General features: G+C 38.3%; 1 protein-coding gene across 5 annotated transcripts; it reads right to left on the bottom strand.

Annotated features, from left to right (window-relative positions):
* Positions 1–698: 698 nt before the first annotated feature.
* LOC104214770 (dual specificity protein phosphatase 1-like) lies at positions 699–9,221 on the bottom strand. Of its 5 annotated transcripts, none has more exons than XR_708003.2 (8): positions 9,134–9,221; positions 7,773–7,836; positions 7,522–7,680; positions 7,315–7,450; positions 6,159–6,300; positions 4,760–4,905; positions 3,048–3,292; positions 699–980 (listed from the first exon to the last, which is right to left on the bottom strand). XR_708003.2 is itself a non-coding variant. In XM_009764483.2 (7 exons), the coding sequence occupies exons 3-7, from the start codon at positions 7,627–7,629 to the stop codon at positions 931–933; spliced, it is 582 nt and encodes a 193-aa protein (XP_009762785.1). In that variant the 5' UTR covers positions 7,630–7,680; positions 7,773–7,836; positions 9,134–9,221; the 3' UTR covers positions 699–930. The 5 variants fall into 5 exon arrangements, 1 of the variants encoding a protein (XP_009762785.1); XR_708004.1 differs by lacking the exon at positions 9,134–9,221 and adding an exon at positions 8,608–9,127; XR_708005.2 differs by lacking the exon at positions 9,134–9,221 and adding an exon at positions 8,381–8,601.
* Between the last annotated feature and the right edge of the window lie 13,256 nt (positions 9,222–22,477).

Raw genomic sequence — 22,477 nt, 5'->3', positions numbered from 1 at the left:
ACCAACCCGACCTATGTACACCCCTAACATGGCCCTTGATAGGAGGATGCGGAAATCGAAAATTAGGAAAGAAGGTTAGATAGTTGAATGTTTTCCTCGTCCATACCAGTAATATTAGTGTTAGTATTGTATTTTCTTAGTCGTAGATTTCTATTACTATTTATTCTCTCTTTTGCTTTTATATTCTTATAACTTGATAACTTGTGTTATTGCTTGTTGCAATTGCTTCTTTTTTCATGTTTCTTTGAACGGAAGGTCTACAAAAATAGTCTATTTTCTCAAGGTAGGAGTAAGGTCTGCGACTGCGTACGCACCACCCTCCTCAAACCTGACTCGTAGAATTTCACTAAGTTTGTTATTGTGGCATGGGGTTACAAGCGGAATCCTCTCTAAATTTAATTGGAGATTATTTATTTTTTTATCAGCTCAATTACCCACTTTTTTCTTCCCTCGTGTTCGTGAGGTTCGAGGGGGGGGGGGGGAAGGAGTTTACCAATTGCTCCGTTTCGTATATCGTTGTAGAACGACTTGGCATGAATGAAAAGATTAGAGTTTAACATTAATATTTGTATCAATTAGATCTTCCTTTTTTGGGGGCAAACACTAGAATCGGAGCAAGTGCTGTTCGTATGCATTAAAAGAAGTTGACCTTTATATTTTAAGAAAAAGACATTCCTGAACAAAATAAATAGAGAATATGAAGGAAATATATGCTAACATAAACAAAATTTAAAAATTCTCCATGATGAAAGAATATCTTCAAGCAGTATGCCTAGGCAGAGTAGCTTTCTCAATGGAATTATCAATTCATTATCATTGTTTATCAAACAATTCTTACTGTTAAATTCAATTAACAAGATATCGCGCTGTGTACTTTTCATCACAGCGTAACTTTAATGGCGGCTACAGAATGGATCAAACTGCATCAGACTAGGAGAGTAATGACCCAGTTTCCTCATGTACATTTGGAGCACTCAGATCTGCAATTTTGAAAAGACGGCAAGAAATATAATGAACTGAAAACATAGTAAAATGATGAATTTGCAAGCCCAACTAACAAATTAACTAATGAATTCAAGAAAATGAGAGAGAATCTTCCGATAGAAAATGTTGAATATGTGCAGATTACAAAAAGTTGTTTGATCAAAATTAACCTCTGGAAAGCTCTTTCCTATGACTCAGTTGAACGGGGATTTGTGGAGGAGATGTTACATGCACTTAATTTCCCCATGAAATTTTACAAATGGACTATGACATGTATCTCAACTACACAGTACACCATATCTTTAAATGGTGGATTGTACGGTTTGCATTAAAAGGAAGAGGGAATACTTCTCCTTTGTCCTTTGTTGTTTGTAATATGCACGGAATACTTCACAAGGATAATGAACATGGTAGCAATCCAGGAAGGATATGGGTATCACACCAAATGCAGGGGACCAAATCTAAACCACCTATGCTTTGCACATGATGTAATGATGTTTTGTAAAGGAGATTTTAAGTCGGTGATGTAGTGCTGAGAGGCTGAGAACTTTTTCAAATGCATATGGTCTGAGAACTAATGCAGATAAATCCAACATCTTCAGTGCCAATATGGAGCCTCACTGTGTGGCAGACTTCTGTGAACTGACAGGGTACCAAAAAGTATCACTACCTTTTAGGATCTTGGTATACAAATATCATCAACGAAGATCTTTATAGTTGATTGTGAGATGCTAATTGATAAGCTTACAACAAGAGTGCAAGGCTGGGGATCCAGACACCTATCCTATGCAGGAAGAGTGCAGCTGGTCAATTCAGTGCTACTGCATATCCACAGTTACTGGTCTTCCGTTTTCATACTTCGTAGGAGTGTTTTGAAGGGTATCGCTGCAATATGTCGAAATTCCTTATGGGATGGTAAGACAGTTACTAACAGAGCCCCCCTACTGTCGTGGGACTTGGTTTCTAGACTTAAGAGGAAAAGTGGACTGGGAATCATTGACTGCGTAATCTGGAATGAGGCTGCTGTGGTAAATATGTTTGAATATAGCACAAAAGACTAACAATCTATGAGTCAAATAGGTTTCATATCTACATAAAAGGGAGAGCTTGGTGGCAATACTCTCATCCACGGGACTGTTGTTGGTATTGGAAGATACTCTGCTCCATCAAAGACAAGTTTGCTGCATATATGTGAACAATGGGTTGCTTGCACAGAATAGGAGGTACTCAATCAGTAGTGAGTACAAATGGAGGAATGGATGTCTGGAGGACTGGCTTTCGAGAAGATGGATATGGAGACAAGGTAAATATCCCAAATCATAGTTTAATCTCCTGGTTAACAATGCACAAAAGATTGCTTACCAAAGAAATATTGCTTCGACTAGGGATCAGTCAAGACAGTAATTGCCTGATATGTGGTGGAAACACAGAATCTGTGGAACACTTGTTCTTTCAATATCAGTTCCCGAGAGCTCGTCTGCAGGAAATACTAAATTGGATGAGGATAGGTATAAAACAAACAGACCTCCAAGGGATATTGCATATGGTGGCAAGACTGCTTAAAGGAAAATGGTGCAGAGCTTTTGCTATGGCTATCTTGGCTGCACTGATACAACAACATACGCAGTATTATCCCACATTGTGGGGTCTGGGGAGGGTAGTGTGTACGCAGACCTTACCCCTACCTTGTGAGGATGGAGAGGCTGATCTATAACATAATATATGGAAGGCTAGGAATGCAGCCTTATGGCATCACGGGGTCCCTCGACCTAAGAAAGTCTATGAACAGATCAAATAGGGGTGCAAGGTACGAATGCATACAATTTTGGATAGAAGGCAGAGTAATAGAGCGAATGGATAGAAAATTTATACAGATAGGATACTTTAATGTACAGATATAGTAATTTTAAAACTTGCGAAGTCTTTTTGGTAGCCCTACCTGGTAGGTATACATAGATTTGCAAGTCATGAGGAGTTTCAAATTGTATTATGTTCGTGGTGATTAATAATATTTTTTCTCCACCACAAAAAAACAAGAAGTTAGCCACAGAAAAACTGTTTACCTAATCACATAATCAAGACCAGAACTGCAGATTTGTCCCTTCATTCCATTGGGCAGACTTACTACTGCGTTCAACCTACTTATGCCTAGAAGACAAGTTATCTGCTACTGCTACTTCTTTAGGCAAAACTCATGTAGCATGAAGAATGTCCATTTTTCAGAAGAAGGTAGAATGCCTAGATCTTGTCAACTCCAATGATTTCACCCTTGTGTCGTCAAGTAGGGGATTAACCAAACCTAATACATCTGTAAAAAACGTGATCGTAGTCTCAGGCAATAGGTCCATCATAACCAATATTCACAATAACAATAACCAGTGGCAGAGGTAGGATCTCTGCTAAGGGGGTTCAAAATGAAAAAAGTTAAAATACATTGTAGCTAGTGAGAATTGAACTTATGACCTTACAAAGGTTTTGAACCACTTACCACTAAGCTACACTTTTGGGTTGTGTCAAGGGGATTCAAAACTTAATATATAGAGATAAAAAACAGATTTTGCCTCATATATACAGTGTAATTTTTCGGCGAAGGGGGTTTGGGTGAACCCCCTTCCGCCCCCCTAAATTCTCCCCTGCCAATAACTAGCTTACAAGCCTTGGTGGAGAGAGTTACCCGATTATGTATTGGTGGGAGATAGAAGGTACCCCGCAGTATTAGTCAAGGTGCGAGCAAGTTGGGTCAGACACCACGGTTATCCCAGAAAAAAAGAAAACCAGGAAACCACAAATAGCAATTTTAGCTCATAGGAGAATGTGCTTCTAAGTATCTCACGAATGTGGAGGAACATGAGCAGCTAAAGACCAACCCTTAGTATTTTTTTGGAACAGACAAAGATTGTCAAATAAAGAAAATATGGTGAAGAATGAACTCAAAGATATATTTCAAGAGACTTTAATAGATTGTCGTGATGAAAGAATCCCCTAGTAAAAATCTATATGCTTGCTACAGAAACATGAGCTTTCACAAAACTACTATGTAATACATCAGAATGGAAGATGAGGGCTTTACAAAGTCACATGATTCATTAAGGTACTGACAAGTTTGACCTGAGGGGTCAATTTACTAGAGTGGTTCAGTTTGATTGCGATGGCAGCAACGGAAATTAACAGGGTTATCTAGGGTATATAGGAAGTACAGCACATTTGAATTTGATGAAGCAGCAAAATATGAACTGTGGGCCAACTCATTCCTTCTTTTATGAACCCCAGAAAAGGCTGCATGTATATGTGACTCATGATGCATGCCTTAGATTTAGGAGATTTACTGTTATTGGATCGAGCTAATGATTTCACAGAACAAAAGTACCTAGCACCGGATGTTTCACTGGGGAGTTTATTTGATTGTCTGGAAAACTCGTGGTTGTTAAATTGGAACAACGCAACATTGTTTTGCTAGGTACAATCAAGGGAACTGCCGGCTGTACTTTGTTTCTTTTTCTTTATGTGGTTTTGATAAATCTGCCGGCTGTATTTTGATTTCAGTTCACAACTATATAAATGACAATTTGACATAATTCAGAAGTAACAGAGCTAATCCTTCTTCCTTTGACATATATATACATGTTACCATTCTCAAAAAAACATAGCAAATCCTCATTTTTATCACCAATCCTCACAGATGCAACATGATAATGGCATCACAGTACTGAGATAACTAAAACTCGTTAACCTTAGATCATGCGAGTAAAACCACCAAGTGAACAAAAAGCTGTACCTTTAAGGGTTTTATCATAATTTTGCAGCTGAATCATAAAACCAGCATTGGGAGAAATAACTGGTCTTTTACTCTTAACAAGCTGAAAAGCTTCAGACAGGCTCACACCATGCTTTTTCATCAGATAAGCGATGACTATGGTTGCACTGCAAAAGTATAGAACAAAAGAATCATACGAGACTCTCTCTTATCACCACTTCACATTGTTGATAATGAGAACTGAGAAACAGCTGTCAATTGTTATTACTTGACAAAATATTGGACAATTAAATACATATACTGAAGAAAAAAGTGATCTCGCTATACAAAAAGGAACACCAGGAAAAGAAAACAAGACAAATTTTAAGTTCTAGAAAGTTCTTTCTTGTTTCAATTTTCACTGGTGTTCATGAAATGTCGATTAAAGGGTATGGTATATTATAAGAAGGAAATAGGTAAGTTTAATACGACATAAATGTTATACTACAAAAAAGCTAGCTGATTCAAGTCTTATACAGACAAACAATTTACTAAAGCCAACCCAAGATCCAGACCACATAAAATCAACTAAAAGAGGGCAAGAAGCAGATTGCTGAATATGAATAGGAAGACATACGGGTAAAAAGGTTTCATATTAAAATTTAACCCAGTAACCAAATTCATAACAAGAAAACACAAACCTTTTTGGTTTGTACTTGTAATAAAGAAGTCAAGCTAAAGGTATTGCATGACATGATGATAAAATTACTATTGCTACAAGGGATTTCATAGAGATCAGATGACAAAGTAAGCAGAGTGTCTCACCTACAACAAAGAAACAACGGTACACAGATACCCTTCAAAAATCCATCAAAAGAAACATAAATGAGCGTATCATTAAGATATTGACGATAACACGTCATTCTTTCAACGTTTTAACTTGGAAATTTTACACATGTACATTAGTTTTGCAAAGCAGAACATGAAAGACGCAAGGAACATGGAGAAACTTACATATCCAGGTTAAAGATTTTGGTCTTCAGAGTGAATGCAAATGTCAAAAAAAGAAGAAAATAACATCATAGGCACTTTGCTGATCCAGGATAAATGTCGTCCAACCCACCCCCTTCTCAAAGCAACAAAAATAAAAATACAAATATCTACGGAAAGATGTGGTTGGAAGCTAGCTCCATAATACTGCATTAGTTACAGTATCAAGCTGAAGATGGGATATCAAGGTCTCTATTCTTGACCTACTAGGATTAGTCATGAAATTTTCTTTTAGTTATATGTAGCAAAGCAAGCTGGAGAGCAGCTACTTTGGCTTAAAATCTTGTACAAATTTATTAAGAGCCAGTATAGTTTTACACACCACTCTTTTGTATTGTTTTCCCACATATGAAACCATGATTTTGATCCAGGCAAAGATGCTCGAAATCACCTTCTGGATTTGCCTGCAAAGCAATGCACCAACACACCGCCACCCTGTCCTTTTGCTTCTTCAATTTTTCCTTTTGCTTTTTCAATGAAATCGAAGCATTCCTCAAAGTAATGCGAAATATTTACATCATCTCTGTCGTGAACTGTCTCAAATTTGCAAGAAGTGGAAAATACAAATAAATCATTCATCAATCTCATTAAAAGAGAATTTTTTAAGAAAACATGGAGGCAGAAGGCCTCAGTTTATCTTTACTGAATTAAGAAGTTATGTATGTGTGTGTATATATATATATATATATATATATATAATTTATTTTTTTTGATAAGGTAAATTGGATAGTTCTAATCTTTACTAGGTAGATGAAATGAAGGTAAAGCATCAAAATTATAACTAGCCATTATCATAAGTAAGAAATTTGCACTGCAGTTGGTATGAGTGGTAAAAAAGACAGTCCAAAAAGGCTCTGGTAGGAAAAGTTGTACTTTATGTTGCTAATACAAGAGTTCTTTGCGTCTCCAAATTAGATAGTTAAGCAGAAATCTTTTCTTACTCATTATGTAGGACCACTACGTCTCATTATTATTATTCTGTTATTATTTTATTCTTCAATCTGTTACTATTAGTGTTTCTTTTACTTTGATTATCTTTATTATTTTTGTTGTCAATACTTTGCTTTTCTTAAGTATTTTCATCATAACTTTTTTACTCTTGTATTTTTCAAACGTGTTTTCAAAATGCTTTTTTTGAGCCGAGGGTCTATTGGAAATAGCCTCTCTACCTCACACAAGCTAAGGGTAAGGTTTGTATAGACCCCAACTCCCCAAACCCCACTTGTGGGATCTCAGTGGGTATGTTGTTGTTGTTGTATGTAGGACCACTACAAACAAAAACAGAAGACAGGTAACAGGAAGGAAAACACGGTATAGCAGAAACACTAGTGTGGACAACTGAGGGTGTGGTATGGTATTTCCTGTTTTCTAATTTCTTAGTATAGTGGTTGCTGAATATTTTTACATAGCAGACCACGTAAGAGATGGATGGCGCATTATTCATTGACTTATATAAAAAGGATATGCAGATTTTCTCATCACGTGCATATATTCAAGACAAATCCAAAGCAAGTCAGCAATATCAAACAAAGTTAGAGACTTCCTACCAGTAAGGACTTTGTACACAAATTCATTTGGATAAGACGGATTTAAATCTCTGGCAATCGTCAAAATATGAGTTATATTCAAGCTTTTGAGTGCATCTTTACTGTTGGCAGCTCCAAAGGACCCTAAATAGAGACCCTAAGAAGTACAAGAAAACTAATAAGGATAGGTAAAAAAAACTAGAAGGGCTAGGATTCATGGTTTAGTACCTCTTCAATCATACAAGGATCCTTATCCTCTCTTATGATTTTTGCTACGGACATTGCACGCATTAGAGCTTCAATTTGCCCCCTATATGAATCCAGAGCTTGATCCATTTCTTGTTTGCTTCCTTGAAATAGCTTGAACTTTCAGAAAATTTAGGGGTTCTGGAATATTTGGCATATCAGTCGTTACTAGTAAATCAGTAACTGTACATGAATACAGAAGAAATTCAAGAGACACTTGAAAAAAATTAGACCTTAGTGTTGCAAATTCCAATACCCTCTTCCGATGATAGTTCAAACACTTTAGATTAGAAATTCCTGCATTGTGAAACCTACAAGCTTTCATTGGCGTTTTAGGGGAAAAAAACTAAAACATCTCCATTTGATCTATGAACAATCACCATTCAAGTTGCACTACATCATTTAGTAAAGGTCATATTATTTATGTTCCAAAATGTATAGAAATTTGGAACCAAATTCCAAATAACAATTCTGTTAGATATACTTCTTAGAAAGGCTTTATAAGTAAGAATTCATGACGTGAAGTTCTATTCTTGATCAGTTAGTTACCAGTTGCAATTGACAAATAGAGAGACAACTTAAAAGTTGAGCACAAGATGGCACATTAACTTTTCCGGCAGAGGGATTAATGTAACTCAACTTTAACAGTACCCACAAAACTACAGGTTCAACTTTTAAACTAGAGAGCAGCCGAAATGTAATGAATGAGCTCAGAACCACGCTAAACACCATAACTGTGTAAACTTGCCTAATACCATTTTCATTTAATATCCTCGAAGGAATGGTTTTATAAGTATGTGGAATTAACGATCTGAAATTGTGTTCACAATGCACATCTCACCAAGATGTTGGGCTTGAAGGCCATGAGATCAAACTCTTGTGAACCAATTACACTTCAATCCCAAACTTATTGGCTATATGAATCATTTACATCATTGCCAATCTATTCGGCCCAATTTCATTCCAATTCAAAAATATTTGTCTGTGTTAGAGGACTCATAATGCCATGAGTACTCCACAACTCAATAGTCGAACACAAAATGTGGCAAATTAATGCGAAATTGTAACCTTTATCCAGTATCCATCAATCTCCTGAATCAACTCCCGAACTAGAGAGCAGCAGCAGTTCTGATTGATGAGTTCTTGAAATAATTATGCTAAATAAATCATATTTGTATAATAGTTGTCCACTAAACCAAAATTTCTGGGGTGATTTTGATCAAACATCTCCACACCAACCAACCCCTCCAACCGCACGGAATATTAATGTCAAATATCCAAAAACTCCGCAACCATTCACCCAAAAGAAGTTGAAAATCTTCTTTTGACTCAGTTTTAGCAGCTGCTAATTGATTAATGTTTTCCCCTATAACTTTTTTTTCGCGATTCCCTTTTTTCAAAACTCAAAAAAGAAGGATATCGATATTGAAGAGAAGAATATAAAACTGGGTGATTCACAGAATACTGAGTCGAACAATTACCAATTGATACAAAGGAAAAATAGATTAACTATAGCTAAAAAGCACATTAAATGAGAAGGAAAAATATTTAACAATCATGGAAGAGGAGACCATGAAATCAATGAAGATCTTACCGGGTTGCCAATCAGGAATAGAATGGTTTCAATAGTAAAGACAGAGAGGTCTGTTATTTTTTTACTATGGAACATTCGCAAATAAAAAAGTAAATTTAGCTTTAATCCTTAGGTGTGTTTGGTACGAACGAAAATGTTTTTCAATTTTTGTACGTTTGGTTGGCTAAAATGTTTTGAAAAATATTTTTCTTATTAACTCATTTTCCTCTAGAGGAAAATGTTTTCTTTATCAAGAGGAGGGAAAACATTTTCCAAAACTCATTCTCAACCTTCCTCACCCTCACCAACCCACCTCATCCCCTCTCTTCAAAAAAAGGCTTTTTTTTTTCGAATTTCAGTTTTTCCATTACCATCCACCCTACTACCCCTCCACTTCACCTCCATCCCGCAAAAAAATTATTTTTTAATATTATTTTTTTGCAATTTTAAATTTTTATTTTTTTTGTTTTTCTGCAACTCCCGCTCCCCCCTCCACCCGAAAAAATAATTTTTAATTATATTTTTCTATTTTAATTTTTTATTTATCAGTTTAAAGGTTCAAAATTTTACAAGTTCCAAAATTATTAGTTCGGAGGTTTATGTGTTTGGAAGTTTACGGGTTTAGAAATTATAAAGTTTACGGGTTCGAAATTCCGTGGTTTCGAAGTTTAGCGGTTCGAAAATTTATGAAAAATGTGGGTTCGGAATGTTGTTGGTTTGAAAGTTTATGGCTTCATGGTTATTATATCTAAATTATTTATGAATACTCTTGAGAAGTCATTTCCTTAATTTGCGTACCAAACACTGGAAAATGAATAAGATTACTATTTGTTTTTCAAGAAAAAAGTGAAAAATATTTTCCGTTATACCAAACACACCCTTAGTCTTTAATGATTATGAACTAATACCCTTAATATTTTTTCATCTATTTAATCGGGCCGATAACTCCTTTTTCTGCTGAAAAAATATAAAAAGTCAAAAATAAGGAATTTATACTACATTTTAAACTTATTTACCCTTAATGGAAAGGTTATTACTTAATTACATTAGCATATACAATTTACTATTAACATATAAAATAATATATTAGAATCCAATCTTACCCATTTTAGGTTTTATTCTTCTCAATTTTTCCTCTGTATTTCTCGCTTAGTTCCTTTTTGATTCGGCTTTTGCAGATGAACATGCTCAGAGCTTTGAAGAATGGTAGAGAAAAATGATTCAAGTGGCTCAAAGCCATAAAATACATACATGAAGCACCAACATGGGTTACCATAAGTTTTTTTTATGAATAAACAAGGCATTGTTTACAGGAGAGGCGCTTAGAACTGAATTGAAACTAATTGACGGTATAATTGAAACTAAGCTGAATTAGACCGTGTGTATATGAGCTTAAACGTCATTGACAGCCATTAGAAAGCTTAGAAGCTTTGAACTCAAAATCGAATTTTGCAAAATTGTTATTAGTTAGAATTGGGCATTATTGCAAGTTATTGAGAATATCCTTTGGAGTTTATATATCAATTTTGAGGAAATTTGGTGAAGATTCGAGGTGGTTTTGGTTAAAATTTCTGATTGAAACTCGATGAAGAAGATATAAATAAATTGTATATATTTTGTATGTCGGGGTGCAGAAACGGCATACAAAATATATATACAACTATTATAATTGTACACAAATTTCTGATGAGCTTAAAGTTACTTATTATTTATGCCCATTTTGCGTCTTTGTTTTGGCTGATTCGATAGAGATTTGGTCGAATTTGGGTCTAATATGTTGTCTTTCCGTGCAGGTGATGCAGAGGGGATCAATTGACGAATAGTGCACTTAGTGGGAGGAAAAGGAGTTGAGCAGGAGGAAAACCCAGGTGCGCAACCACGCACGAGCGATCCCCAGCGCGCAAGTGACACAGAGTTCTGCCAGAGGTGTGCGGCCATGAGCGCGGTCACACTTCCAAGTACGCGGCCGCGCACGTTCGCCTCATGGAATTTGACCCAGGCATTTTTTTGTAAATTTGGAGGCGGCCCTTTTTATCTATATGAAGCCTATCTCGTCTCAAAACAAGGCATCTCGGATCTTGGAGCAACTTTTGGAGAGATGAAGGCAAGGAAACAAAAGAGACAATAAATATTTCATCCAATTCATTCAATACGGAAGTTTGTTTGATTTTGAGAATTGTAATGTCTTCTTGTTTTTCTAATACTCTTGTCATAAACAACTTCTCCACTATGGAGTAATCTTTCTTAGGTTTATTGACGGATATTGTGATTTGACTATTATTTTGGGGTTTGCTTCCTGTTAGTTGCATGAATTCGTTGAATGAGTTACTAATTGAATGGCAAGGCTAATTGTGGTTTTACTTTAATCAAAAGAGAAGTTTTGCTGCAATTCGCATTGTGTTATCTTGTTTGGGTTGATTTTACGCCTTTCATAGGTAATCGAAATAGCTTGGGGAGTTATCATTTGACCCAATTTGGAAGAATAGTCAAGAGATGTTCTTTGTTAGATCAGTCATTCAATGTATTTTTGCATATGTTCATAGAACCTGTCATTAGGTTGGTTAACGAAACTCTCATTCATTCGGAAAAAGAATTTAAATCCTGAAGATAGCTTAATCATCTGTTGAAATCGAAAGAGTCAATAGAAGTTAAGAGTGAACTTAGCACGGAATTACCCATAATAATAGTTGATTACATATCTTGTCCACGCCCTTACTTCTCACCATGATATTCAATTATTGCTACTTAGCCACTAAATTTTCATAATTTTCTCACAATTGATAATCTTAGTTTTTATTATTAGTTCGGTAATTACTTAAATCAAAGGTTGATTTTCCTGGAGAGGGTTACACTGAAGATTTATTAGAACATTATTTGAATCAATTCATGTGATGACGATTTAATACTATACTATCTTTGACTAGCGAGCCTAAGTTTTATACACCGGTAATTTTGTACTCGTTAATTGTATGTAAATTATAGCTTTTTCACCGAATTTTGTACAAACAAATTATATTTACGTTACCGATAATTATAGATAAATTATAGATTTTGATAGGATTTGTCTATATTTTATTAAAAACTTTAGTTACTTTTTATAAATAAAAAAACTTAGATAAATCGGATATATAAGTTTAAAATCTCGTATATGTGAGAGAAAGTCCCAAAATCAATCCACAAATTGTTGGTTTTCGAGGTACAACCACCTGGCCATGAAGTTCTTTCTTCAGCTCCAGAACCTATAATATGTCACTTGCACATGCAATTAACATTTTTTTGAAGATGTTTTGTTCTCAACTCAAGCTTCAGCGACTAGACAACTTATGCAAAATGGTGTAGTAAACTCATCTAGCGAATTAATGTCATATTGTCCTTGAGTTTGCATCTAGGATGTTGATTGATTAATTATCCAAATTATTATGGATAGTCTAATTTTGAGATCAATTCATGTGACAATTAATGTTTTTTATATACTTATATTAGCTAATGCATGTCTTTCTTAGAACAATCATATTTGATTAATGGTAATAATATATTTCAAATTGAATCCATGAGTTTGTTGATTTAGGAACAATTGATGTATAACGGAAAAGTTGAAGAGAACGTGATGGGAATTCCTTCTACTAATCCTATCAATGGGCAAAAAATGAAACTGTCTAACAAAAAAGTTTTAGGCCTTTTTGTGAAATTAATTAAATAAGAAGATTTGGGGCAAATCCTAACCAGAGATAATTAATTCTAGATCTGAGACAGAAGATAGGAATAAACAAGCATAGCTGAATATAAAATCTGATTATAGTTACGATTGAATTTCGTAATATAAGAAAAAGGAAGATTGCTCCAATAATATCAACAGATAATGAAGAATACATGAATGAGAAGAGTCACCATCCTTGAACAAGACCGACCTCCATACATTTGATAAAATTAATTACACATGAACATCGAGATTCTAAGCTTTTTTTTCCTTTTTCCAGCGAGGAGCCTGGGATTAGTAAACATACTTCCCATTAGAAAGATGTATATGTTTTTTTTGTGTCTATACTTCTCAACCCCCTCCCTCCCCCCACCCCCTTTATGTCACACTCTCTCATGATATTTATACCAAATACTTTTCTTACCTAGCGGTCCTTAATCAGAATACCTAAGTTCTTGGAATATTCCATAGAATATTCCTCTAAAATATCTAAGTGTTGAACTAGCCATTCAGGCCGAATTGAGTGCTCGACCTCGATTGTAACTGAATCGCTCACCAGTATATTGCTTCCTATACTTGACCTTGGCTTGATCGACTCTTGGTCGCTCTTCCTTAAATAGAATTCGTTTGTTCAGATTTTGACCCATACAATTAGTCCCTCCGCCCGTAGGGGTTGACTTTGGGCGAGCTCGGTAGGGACTTCGCTAGTTGCACTTTTTGGGAAATCTGAGCACATTGGCCGAAGAGTGATTCCGTTTTTTCGGCGAGATGGCGACGTGAAGCTTCAAGAGCCCACACCTGACCGTTACATTAGTTTAAAATGACGTTATTTCATTATGCGTCATTATGGCGCACATTCTCCATACGTTACATCGTTTCCCTCGCTTTTTCCTCTTCAAAATTAATGAGGCGGCGTTTTGGCTTTCTCAATTGGGGCACCTATATTCTTATAAATAGGGATAGATACTCCTCATTTGAATTGTTGTATTTTTAGAGCCTTTGAAGCTCGAGTTCTTTTCTTCTTCGAGTTTCCAGCTTTTGTGCTTTCTTTCCCCTTCAGTATCTTTTGCTACCGTCATCTCCTTCATCTTTGTATTTCTTTTTCGCACACAATAAGAAAAATGGCTAGTGCTTCATCTGACCCTGTGACGTTGGTTGCGGATACACCTCCTCATGAGGAAGGGGCGGCCATGGTGGATGATGAAAACTTCCCCATCGTGGACGAGATAATCCACGCTCCTCTAAGGCTAGGTCAAACTTCAAAAACCTACCTGAGGATGAACTTGAACCTGTCATCTGTACGATGGATGCGGTGGCGATTACAATATTTAGGACTAAGTGGCGAATCCCGGCCCATGTCGAAATTGTTCCTGCTGGTAGGGATGTAGTACAAGTACATCGCCCGGGGTACTGCATATTTTATGCGTACCCATTTGTCATCGGCTGCACGCTTCCTCTTCCTTCCTTAGCGAAGTATTTTTGCCCTTTTTACAATGTATTCCTGGCTCAGCTCTCTCCGTACATATACAAGCTTTTCCTCATGCTTATCAAATACGCTGGAGCTGTCCATCTGTGGTATTTCTCTATGCCATGTGCTTCATCTCTTCGCCCCAACTTTTCATAGGGGCACGATGATTCATATGTGCCATCGGGAGACCAAGGGGTTGGTGGTGAAGATGGACGATAAAACTAATCTCCGTTTTTGGGAAAATTTCTTTTACGTGAAGACAGCACACGTGGTATCGAACCCCAGCAGATTCCCCGAGGAGTGGAACTTTGCTCGTAAGTGTTTCCCTTCTAAAATGACCAATTTATTTTGGGGTAATCTGATCGCTCTCATTCTACCTTTGCAGCCGAGCGGGAGCCTCCGTTATTAGTTGCTGACATTCGCAACTAGGTAAGTCAGGTTTTGCCCTGTACTGTGGGGATTCGCGAATGGTCACACTTCAATGAGAGGTTTGGGCGTAGACCTGCCACCGGTGAGTCACCTTTGGTTTTACTCGTAGACTTTTATACTGTCATTTCTATCTTCTTATCCCTCTTTATTTATAGGTCGAAGGGCATCAAGGAGAGCGAGGGCTCCTGCGCCTGCTTTTCACCAGTTGGGTATCTCTGCCAAGCTCGTATCGTTGTGGCTGTAAGTGAGCCTGCTCAAGCCACTGCTGTTTCGCAAACTACAGCTTTACGCGGGCTTGGCCGCTCAGATGCTGCTCCCCTGGCAGGGATTTCGGGCCCCGCAGTTTATTTGGTGGACGAATCGTCAGAAGGAGAAGACGAGGAGGCTCCTTTAAAGAGGCGAAGGATAGTGGCTGGAGTGACTAGGGCCGAGGGGCCTTCGAGGGGTGAACCCATGTTGGTGGTGTCCGAACCAGGCGATGACACTAGTTTGGGCGTGGAAACCATGCCTCCTCCGGTGGTGGAGATGGCTCCCTTGGACGGGGGACAGAGTTAAAGGCCGCTGCGGTCATTCTGAGTGGTCCATCGACTTCACAACAAGCATGTGCTCCCTTTTTGACCAACGAGAGGGCAAAGGGCATAGTCGTAGACGACTATGAATCCGGTTCTGACATTGATCCCGAAGACATAAGCATGTTTGAGGTGGGATTCACTCGCATGGGGGCGGGAACAGATGATTCCTCCCGCATGATCGAGATCGCTCTGGAGTGCGATTTGTTGAAGGACACAGTGAGCCTGGTGCCCTAATTTGCCCTTCTTTGTTCTGCTACCGAAAGTAGGGCCCTTCAGGAGATCAGCAATGTTGGCTTATCACGGGGCATAGCTGGAATGGCTTTGAGGGTGAGTTTATTGCTTTCTTTGTTTTACGTCTTCTACTCTTGCTAATTTTCTCTTTCTGTTTTCTTTTCTTTCTTCAAACTTTATTGCGGAGACTGGGAGTATCCACCGCGAGGAGAGGCGTGCTGCCGCTTTTCAAAAAATGGCTTCAAAATACCATCGATTCCATGATAAGTGCCGCAAGATGCATGCATGACTCAGGGCTGGCGGCAATCCTCATTCCCTTAGGGTAGAGTTAGAGCGGAAAGATGAGGACCTGATGCAGTCTATGGGCCAATGTAGTAAACTCGAAGGGCTGCTTAGGGATAAAGAAGAAGAGCTCGAGATGGGCAAGGGTGTTGTAGCTGAGTGTGTTGATCTTCAAGCGAAGGCGGTGGCCTTGCGGGTGGAGCTTGAGCAGAGTGACGCTAGGGTCGTCGGTTTAAGTGTTGAATTGACGGATAAGGTGACCGAATTAGAAGGGAAGGCAATCGAACTGTAGAGGCCTAAGAGAGCCTGAGTAGCAGCTTTGGCGAAGGCCGCGATGCTGGAAGATTCTATCTGCGTTCTCAGGTATGAACGTGCCACTGAGACAGAGATAGCTGCTCTGAGGGAGACGTGACTTTTGAATTGGCGAGCTTGAGACGTCTCAAGCCTGGATGATCAAATTGCTGATCTTGAGGCATAGAGGGCGTGATTGTTGGCTTTGAATCCTCTTGTGTCTGCCTCTGTTGACGTTCATCGCCCTTTGTTCGAGATGTGGGTCCACGCTGAGGCTCAGCGGGATATATATAAGGGCTTGTTGGCAGCGGGGAATGTCTTTGAGGCCGTTTTCGAAGAGGTTTGTGTTAAAGCGCGTGAGGCCCGGCTTGCCTGCGGCTATGACCCCGCAACACCGAAGGCTGGTGGAGACGATAAGGCCGAGGACGGGCTTTCCTTTGATGATGAGCATCCTGATGGAAAGGGTGGCGGTGGAGGCGAAGCTACTGAACCGAGCGGAGAGAGAGATGACGGCATGGATAGGGATAATGCTGAGTGATGCTTTTGTACTTGATTAATTTTTTCTCATGTATTTAGTTAGTTGGATGGTGACCCCCTTTTGGCCTTTTGTATGACGCTATTTTCCTTTTGAATGGAACAGTTGATTTGTCCTTGATTGTATGTATTTAGCCCTTCTTTCTTTATTCTTTTGAATTTCCTGGATCTTTCGCAATGAGTCCCTGAATTTCGGTAGTTAATTTAAACAAGGTCGAATTTTGACCTTCTAATCCGAGCGAGGTCGAATTTGACTTACTAATTCGAGCGAGGTCGAATTTGACTTACTAATTCGAGCGAGGTCGAATTTAGACTTGTTAATTCGAGCGAGGTCAAATTTTGGCTTGTTAATTCGAGCGCGGTTGAATTTAGATTGATTCGAACAATGTCAAATTTTGATTGATTCGAATGAGGTCAAATATAAGTTAATTCGAGCGAGGTCGAATGTAGAACAATTCGAACGAGGTCAAACGTAAGTTAATTCGAGCGAGGTCGTATGTAAGTTAATTCGAGCAAGGTTGAATGTAGAACGATTCAAACGAGGTCAAATGTAAGTTAATTCGAGTAAGGTCGAATGTAGAATGGTTCGAACGAGGTCGAATGTAAGTTATTCGAGCGAGGTTGAATGTACATTTCCTTTGCGTTGGCGTGATGTGTAAATTTGGTGGAGTTGTGTAAGAATGTCATATACCATTTCGTTTATTCATTGGAGAATATTACATACTTCTGTTCAGTCCGTACATACATTCGAGGAGTCTTGGTCTATCTAGTTCAGCTTGGCCTGGAGAGGTAGTTGGTAGGCCGGACGATGAATGTCTCGCTCAAACTTCGGGGCATCTCAATATATGTACGAGATTGAATTTTGGCTAGTTGTGTCATCGCATAGTGACTTTGGCGAGCGCATGGGTGAGTTTCACGCACTTATGTTCTGTCTGCATGTTGGAGAGATTCGTATGTTTTCCGGGTTGGTGACCTAGTCCCAATCTATACCGGCTTTTCCTTTATGGTGTTGAGTACCAACTTGCTGGGGGGTTTCGCTCGACCGTTGATTGCAGGATGTTAGGACACGAAACATTTTCTCGGTGTGCTATTTTGATGGTGTTTGTTCCCTGTTCGCGTGTCGATGAGTATGCCCCTGTTCCTGTCCCATTCTGAGAAGTAGTAAGTTAGAGCCAAACGAAATTGTTTGTTACCTCGACTTATTGGTTGACTGTTGAAAGGGAGCGACCATGTTCCCTTCTTTGGTTGTGTTTCGTAGTTGTTATCACTGGTTGAGCTAATATTCATCGAACTTGGATGACATACTGTGGGTCTTTGGCTTGGTATTTTTGCCGTATCCGCTACTCGGGTCTGGAAAGTCCCTTCGATCTGGTTGGAAATGAACTGGGAGTGCTAACTTCAGATCCGATCTCAGCCTCGCACTTAACTTCGGCGTTAGTCGAATCTGGACACCGTGGGGATTAATGGCTTACTTCGCTCGTTGTGATATTCGAGTTTAAATCCCAATCCGATCCAGTCCCGAGTACGTGAAGACACGGAAACATAAGTCGCACCACAAGCACCCAGGCGAAAGGATGAAGGTACAACGAATGGAATGTAGAACTAGAACCGAGTTTAGATCTAGAAGAAACTAAAACTTTGGCTAGGAAATCCCCACAGGCGGCGCCAAATTGTCTAACCAAAAAGTTTTAGGCCTTTTTGGAAACTAATTAAATAAGAAGATTTGGGGCAAATCCTAGCTAGAGATAATTTATTCTAGATCTGAGACAGAAGATAGGAATAAACAAGCATAGCTGAATATAAAATTTGATTATTGTTACGATTGAATTTCATAATATAAGAAAAAGGAAGATTGCTCCAATAATATCAACAGATAATGAAGAAGACATGCATGAGAAAAGTCATCATCCTTGAACAAGACCGACCTCCGTACATTTGATAAAATTGAGTTACAGATGAATATCGAGATTCTAAGCTCTTTTTTTCTTTTTTTGGCGAGGAGCCTGGGATTAGGAAACATCCTCCCCTTTAGGAAGATGTATATGTTTTTTTTGTTGTGTCTATACTTCTCAGCCCCCTCCCCTTTATGTCACACTCTCTCATGATATTTATACCAAATATTTTTCTTACCCAGCAGTCCTTAACCGGAATTTCAATACCTAAGTTCTTGGAATATCCCGTAGAATATTCCTCTAAAATATCTAAGTGTTGAACTAGCCGTTTAGGCTGAATTGAGTGCTCGACCTCGACCATAACTGAATCACTCGTCGGTATATTGCTTCCTGTTGTGTTGAAAGAATTAGTTTGGTGAATGAATTCTTTCTTATATATTTCTCATCATGAGGTACATATATATACATGTATCTGCATAGCAGAACTTCTATATATTCTAGGAAACCTATACATACAAGGTAACAAGATATATTCACTAATTATGGATCCCTCTAATCATGGTACTGCAATCATTATTGATCCCTATAATCATGGTTTATTACAATCATGTTGATACTCCTATAATCCCGCTAACACTCCCCCCTCAAGTTGGTGCATAGATATCTATCATGCACAACTTGTCAATAACTTCATGAAATATTCGTCCCGAGACTGCCTTTGTAAGGATGTCCGCAAGTTGTCCTTCTGACTTGACAAATGGAAACTGAATAGTCTTTTGATCCAGCTTCTCTTTGATAAAATGATGGTCAATTTCGACGTGTTTAGTGCAATCATGTTGTACTGGGTTTTGAGCAATTTGGATAGCAGCTTTGCTATCACAAAATAAGCTTATAGGCCTTGAACACTCAATTTCAAGATCCTGTAGCACACCTTTAATCCCTAACAATTTGCACAAACCATGTGCCATACCTCGAAACTCTGCTTCCGCACTTGACCGAGCAATAACCTTTTGTTTCTTGCTTCTCCAGGTGACAAGATTGCCTTCTATAAACATGAAATATCCTGAAGTAGATTTTCTGGTTGTACGATCTCCTGCCCAATAAGCGTCGGTGTAACCCTCAATGGTGGAGGCTTCATTCTTTGAGTACAACAGCCTTTTCCAGGTGCACCTTTCAGATATCTCAAGATTCGATAGACCGCTCTTATGTGTTCTTCATTTGGAGCATGCATAAATTGGCTTACCACGCTCACATCATATGCAATATCTGGCCTAGTGTGTGTTAGATAGATCAACTTTCCCACGAGTCGTTGATAGCGACCTATATCTACCAGACATTGGTCAGAAGAAATTTCCAGCAAATGGTGCATCTCCATGGGTGTTTCAACTGGTTTGCAGGTTAACATCCCAGTTTCAGTCAGCAAATCGAGCACATACTTCCGTTGGCATAGAGAAATTCCCATATTTGACCGTGACACTTCAATACCGAGAAAATATTGTAGTTGTCCGAGGTCTTTCATTTCAAACATGGTGGCCAAATACTTCTGTAGCTTCTCTATTTCTTCAGTGTCATTACCAGTCAAGACCATATCATCTACATACACTATCAATGCTGTGATCTTTCCTCCTTCACTTTTAATAAATAAAATGTGGTCAGAATTGTTGCGGAAGCCAAATGTATAGAGTGTGAATAAGTCACAACTACTATACCAAAAATTATGACAACCACCAAATAATAAATAAGACAATAAAGCAATAATAAAGGGAACACCAGAATTTACGAGGTTCGGCTAATTTTGCCTACTCCTCGGACACAACCAAATATTTTATTCCACTCCAAAAATACAAGTGAAATAATACTAAAGAGAGAAGATACAAATGCCTTAAACAGATGAGAAGGCAAATGAGAGGTGTGTTTCAATCCTAAACATTAGGCCTTCTTTTATAGGGGAAAAATCCCCCCAAACTTAACTCCCAACCAATGTGGGACTTTGGCATTTTGCCAAACTTCAACAAATCTCCACCTTGGCAAAATTCCACATTTTCAATTCTCTCTCAATAACAAATTTTGGTTGTGTCTTCATCTTCAATCTTCAGTGTTCAACAATGTTGATCAAATCCAAACAATGTTGAAACTTGACCGCAGTCACCACCTTTGTCAGCATATCAGCAGGATTCTCTGTAGTATGAATTTTCTTCACCGTGACTCCACCTTCTTCTATGATTTCTCGTACGAAATGATACCGAACATCAATGTGCTTCGTCCTTGCATGATAAACTTGGTTCTTCGCTAATTGAATAGCACTTTGACTATCACAAAAAATTGTGATACCTTTTTGTTCAACACCAAGCTCCTTTAGCAATCCTTGAAGCCAAATTGCCTCTTTCACAGCATCTGTAATAGCCATGTACTCTGCCTCTGTTGTAGACAAAGCAACTGTTGACTGCAAAGTAGACTTCCAACTAACTGGTGCCTTTGCAAAAGTAAACACATAACCAGTAGTTGATCTTCGTTTGTCCATATCACCCGCAAAATCTGAGTCACAATATCCAACTACAAACTGATTGTCTTCCTGCTCAAAAACTAACCCGACATCTACAGTATTATGAATATACCGTAGAATCCACTTCACAGCTTGCCAATGCTCCTTCCCTGGATTGTGCATATATCTGCTAATAACTCCAACAGCTTGTGAAATGTCAGGCCTTGTGCAAACCATTGCATACATCAAGCTACCAACAACATTTGCGTATGGTACCTTTGACATATACTCTCGTTCAGCTTCATCCATTGGCGACATAGTAGTACTTAGCTTAAAATGGGAAGCAAGTGGAGTACTAACTGGCTTAGTCTTGTCATCTATGCCAAAACGTTGAAGTACTCTCTTCAAATATTCCTTTTGAGATAAACAGAGTTTCTTTGAACGTCTATCTCTAATTATCTCCATGCCAAGAATTTTCTTTGCCTCACCCAAATCCTTCATCTCGAACTCCTTCTTCAGTTGAATCTTCAACTTATCAATTTCTTCCGAATTCTTGGAAGCTATCAACATATCATCAACATATAGGAGAAGATATACAAAGGAACCATCTTTAAGCTTGTGCAAATACACACAATGATCGTATTTGCTTCTCTTGTACCCTTGCCGCAACATAAACTCGTCAAATCGCTTGTACCATTGTCTAGAAGATTGTTTCAATCCGTACAACGATTTTTCAAGTTTGCACACCATATTTTCTTTTCCAGCAACTTTGAATCCTTCTGGCTGAGTCATGTAGATTTCCTCCTCCAAGTTTCCATGTAAAAACGCAGTTTTTACATCCATCTGAACTAGTTCCAAATCCAATTGTGCTACCAAAGCCAACATAATTCTAATGGAGGAATGTTTTACAACTGGAGAAAACACTTCATTGTAATCAATTCCCTCCTTTTGAGCATATCCTTTGGCCACCAATCTTGCTTTGTAGCGAACATCTACTTGGTTAGGAAATCCTTCCTTCTTTGCAAATACCCATTTGCACCCAATTGCTTTCTTTCCCTTCGGGAGATTGGCCAATCTCCATGTATGATTCTGATGAAGGGACTGTATTTCATCATTCATGGCAATCCTCCACTTATCTTCTTCTGAACTTTGGACAGCGTCTTTATAAGTAGTAGGAACATCATCAACTACAATTGAGGTTGCACAAGCAACCGTCTCTATGAGACGAACAGGTTTCGTTATTGTTCTTTTTGGCCTGCTGGTTGCTATTGATTCAAGTTGTTGTTGAGATTCCTGAGTTGGAATCTCCTCTACTGGCTCTCCTTCCAGAGGGTAATCTTCATTTGTTTCCTCCTCTGCTTCTTGTGTAGGAAAAATAAATTTTCCCTCAAACTCCACCTGCTTAGAAGCACCTTCATTTTGTTTGGTATCTTCTGTTACCTTATTTACCATAGCAAATTCATCAAAGGTAACATCTCTGCTGAATA

Source organism: Nicotiana sylvestris, chromosome 1, assembly GCF_000393655.2.
Source record: "Nicotiana sylvestris chromosome 1, ASM39365v2, whole genome shotgun sequence".
Taxonomy (NCBI): Eukaryota; Viridiplantae; Streptophyta; class Magnoliopsida; order Solanales; family Solanaceae; genus Nicotiana; species Nicotiana sylvestris.
The sequence above is the reverse complement of the archived record's forward strand: the minus strand, read 5'-3'. Positions and strand labels throughout refer to the sequence as shown.

Bases quoted from the DNA above. Each gene is read 5' to 3' on its own strand.
- LOC104214770 (XM_009764483.2), bottom strand. From the start codon at position 7,629: ATGGATCAAGCTCTGGATTCATATAGGGGGCAAATTGAAGCTCTAATG. The intron at 4,906-6,158 runs GTGATTTCGAGC...ATACTTTTGCAG, and splicing joins TTTGCAGGCAAATCCAGAAG to TGCAACCATAGTCATCGCTT. The intron at 981-4,759 runs GTACAGCTTTTT...TCAAAATTGCAG, and splicing joins TTATGATAAAACCCTTAAAG to ATCTGAGTGCTCCAAATGTA.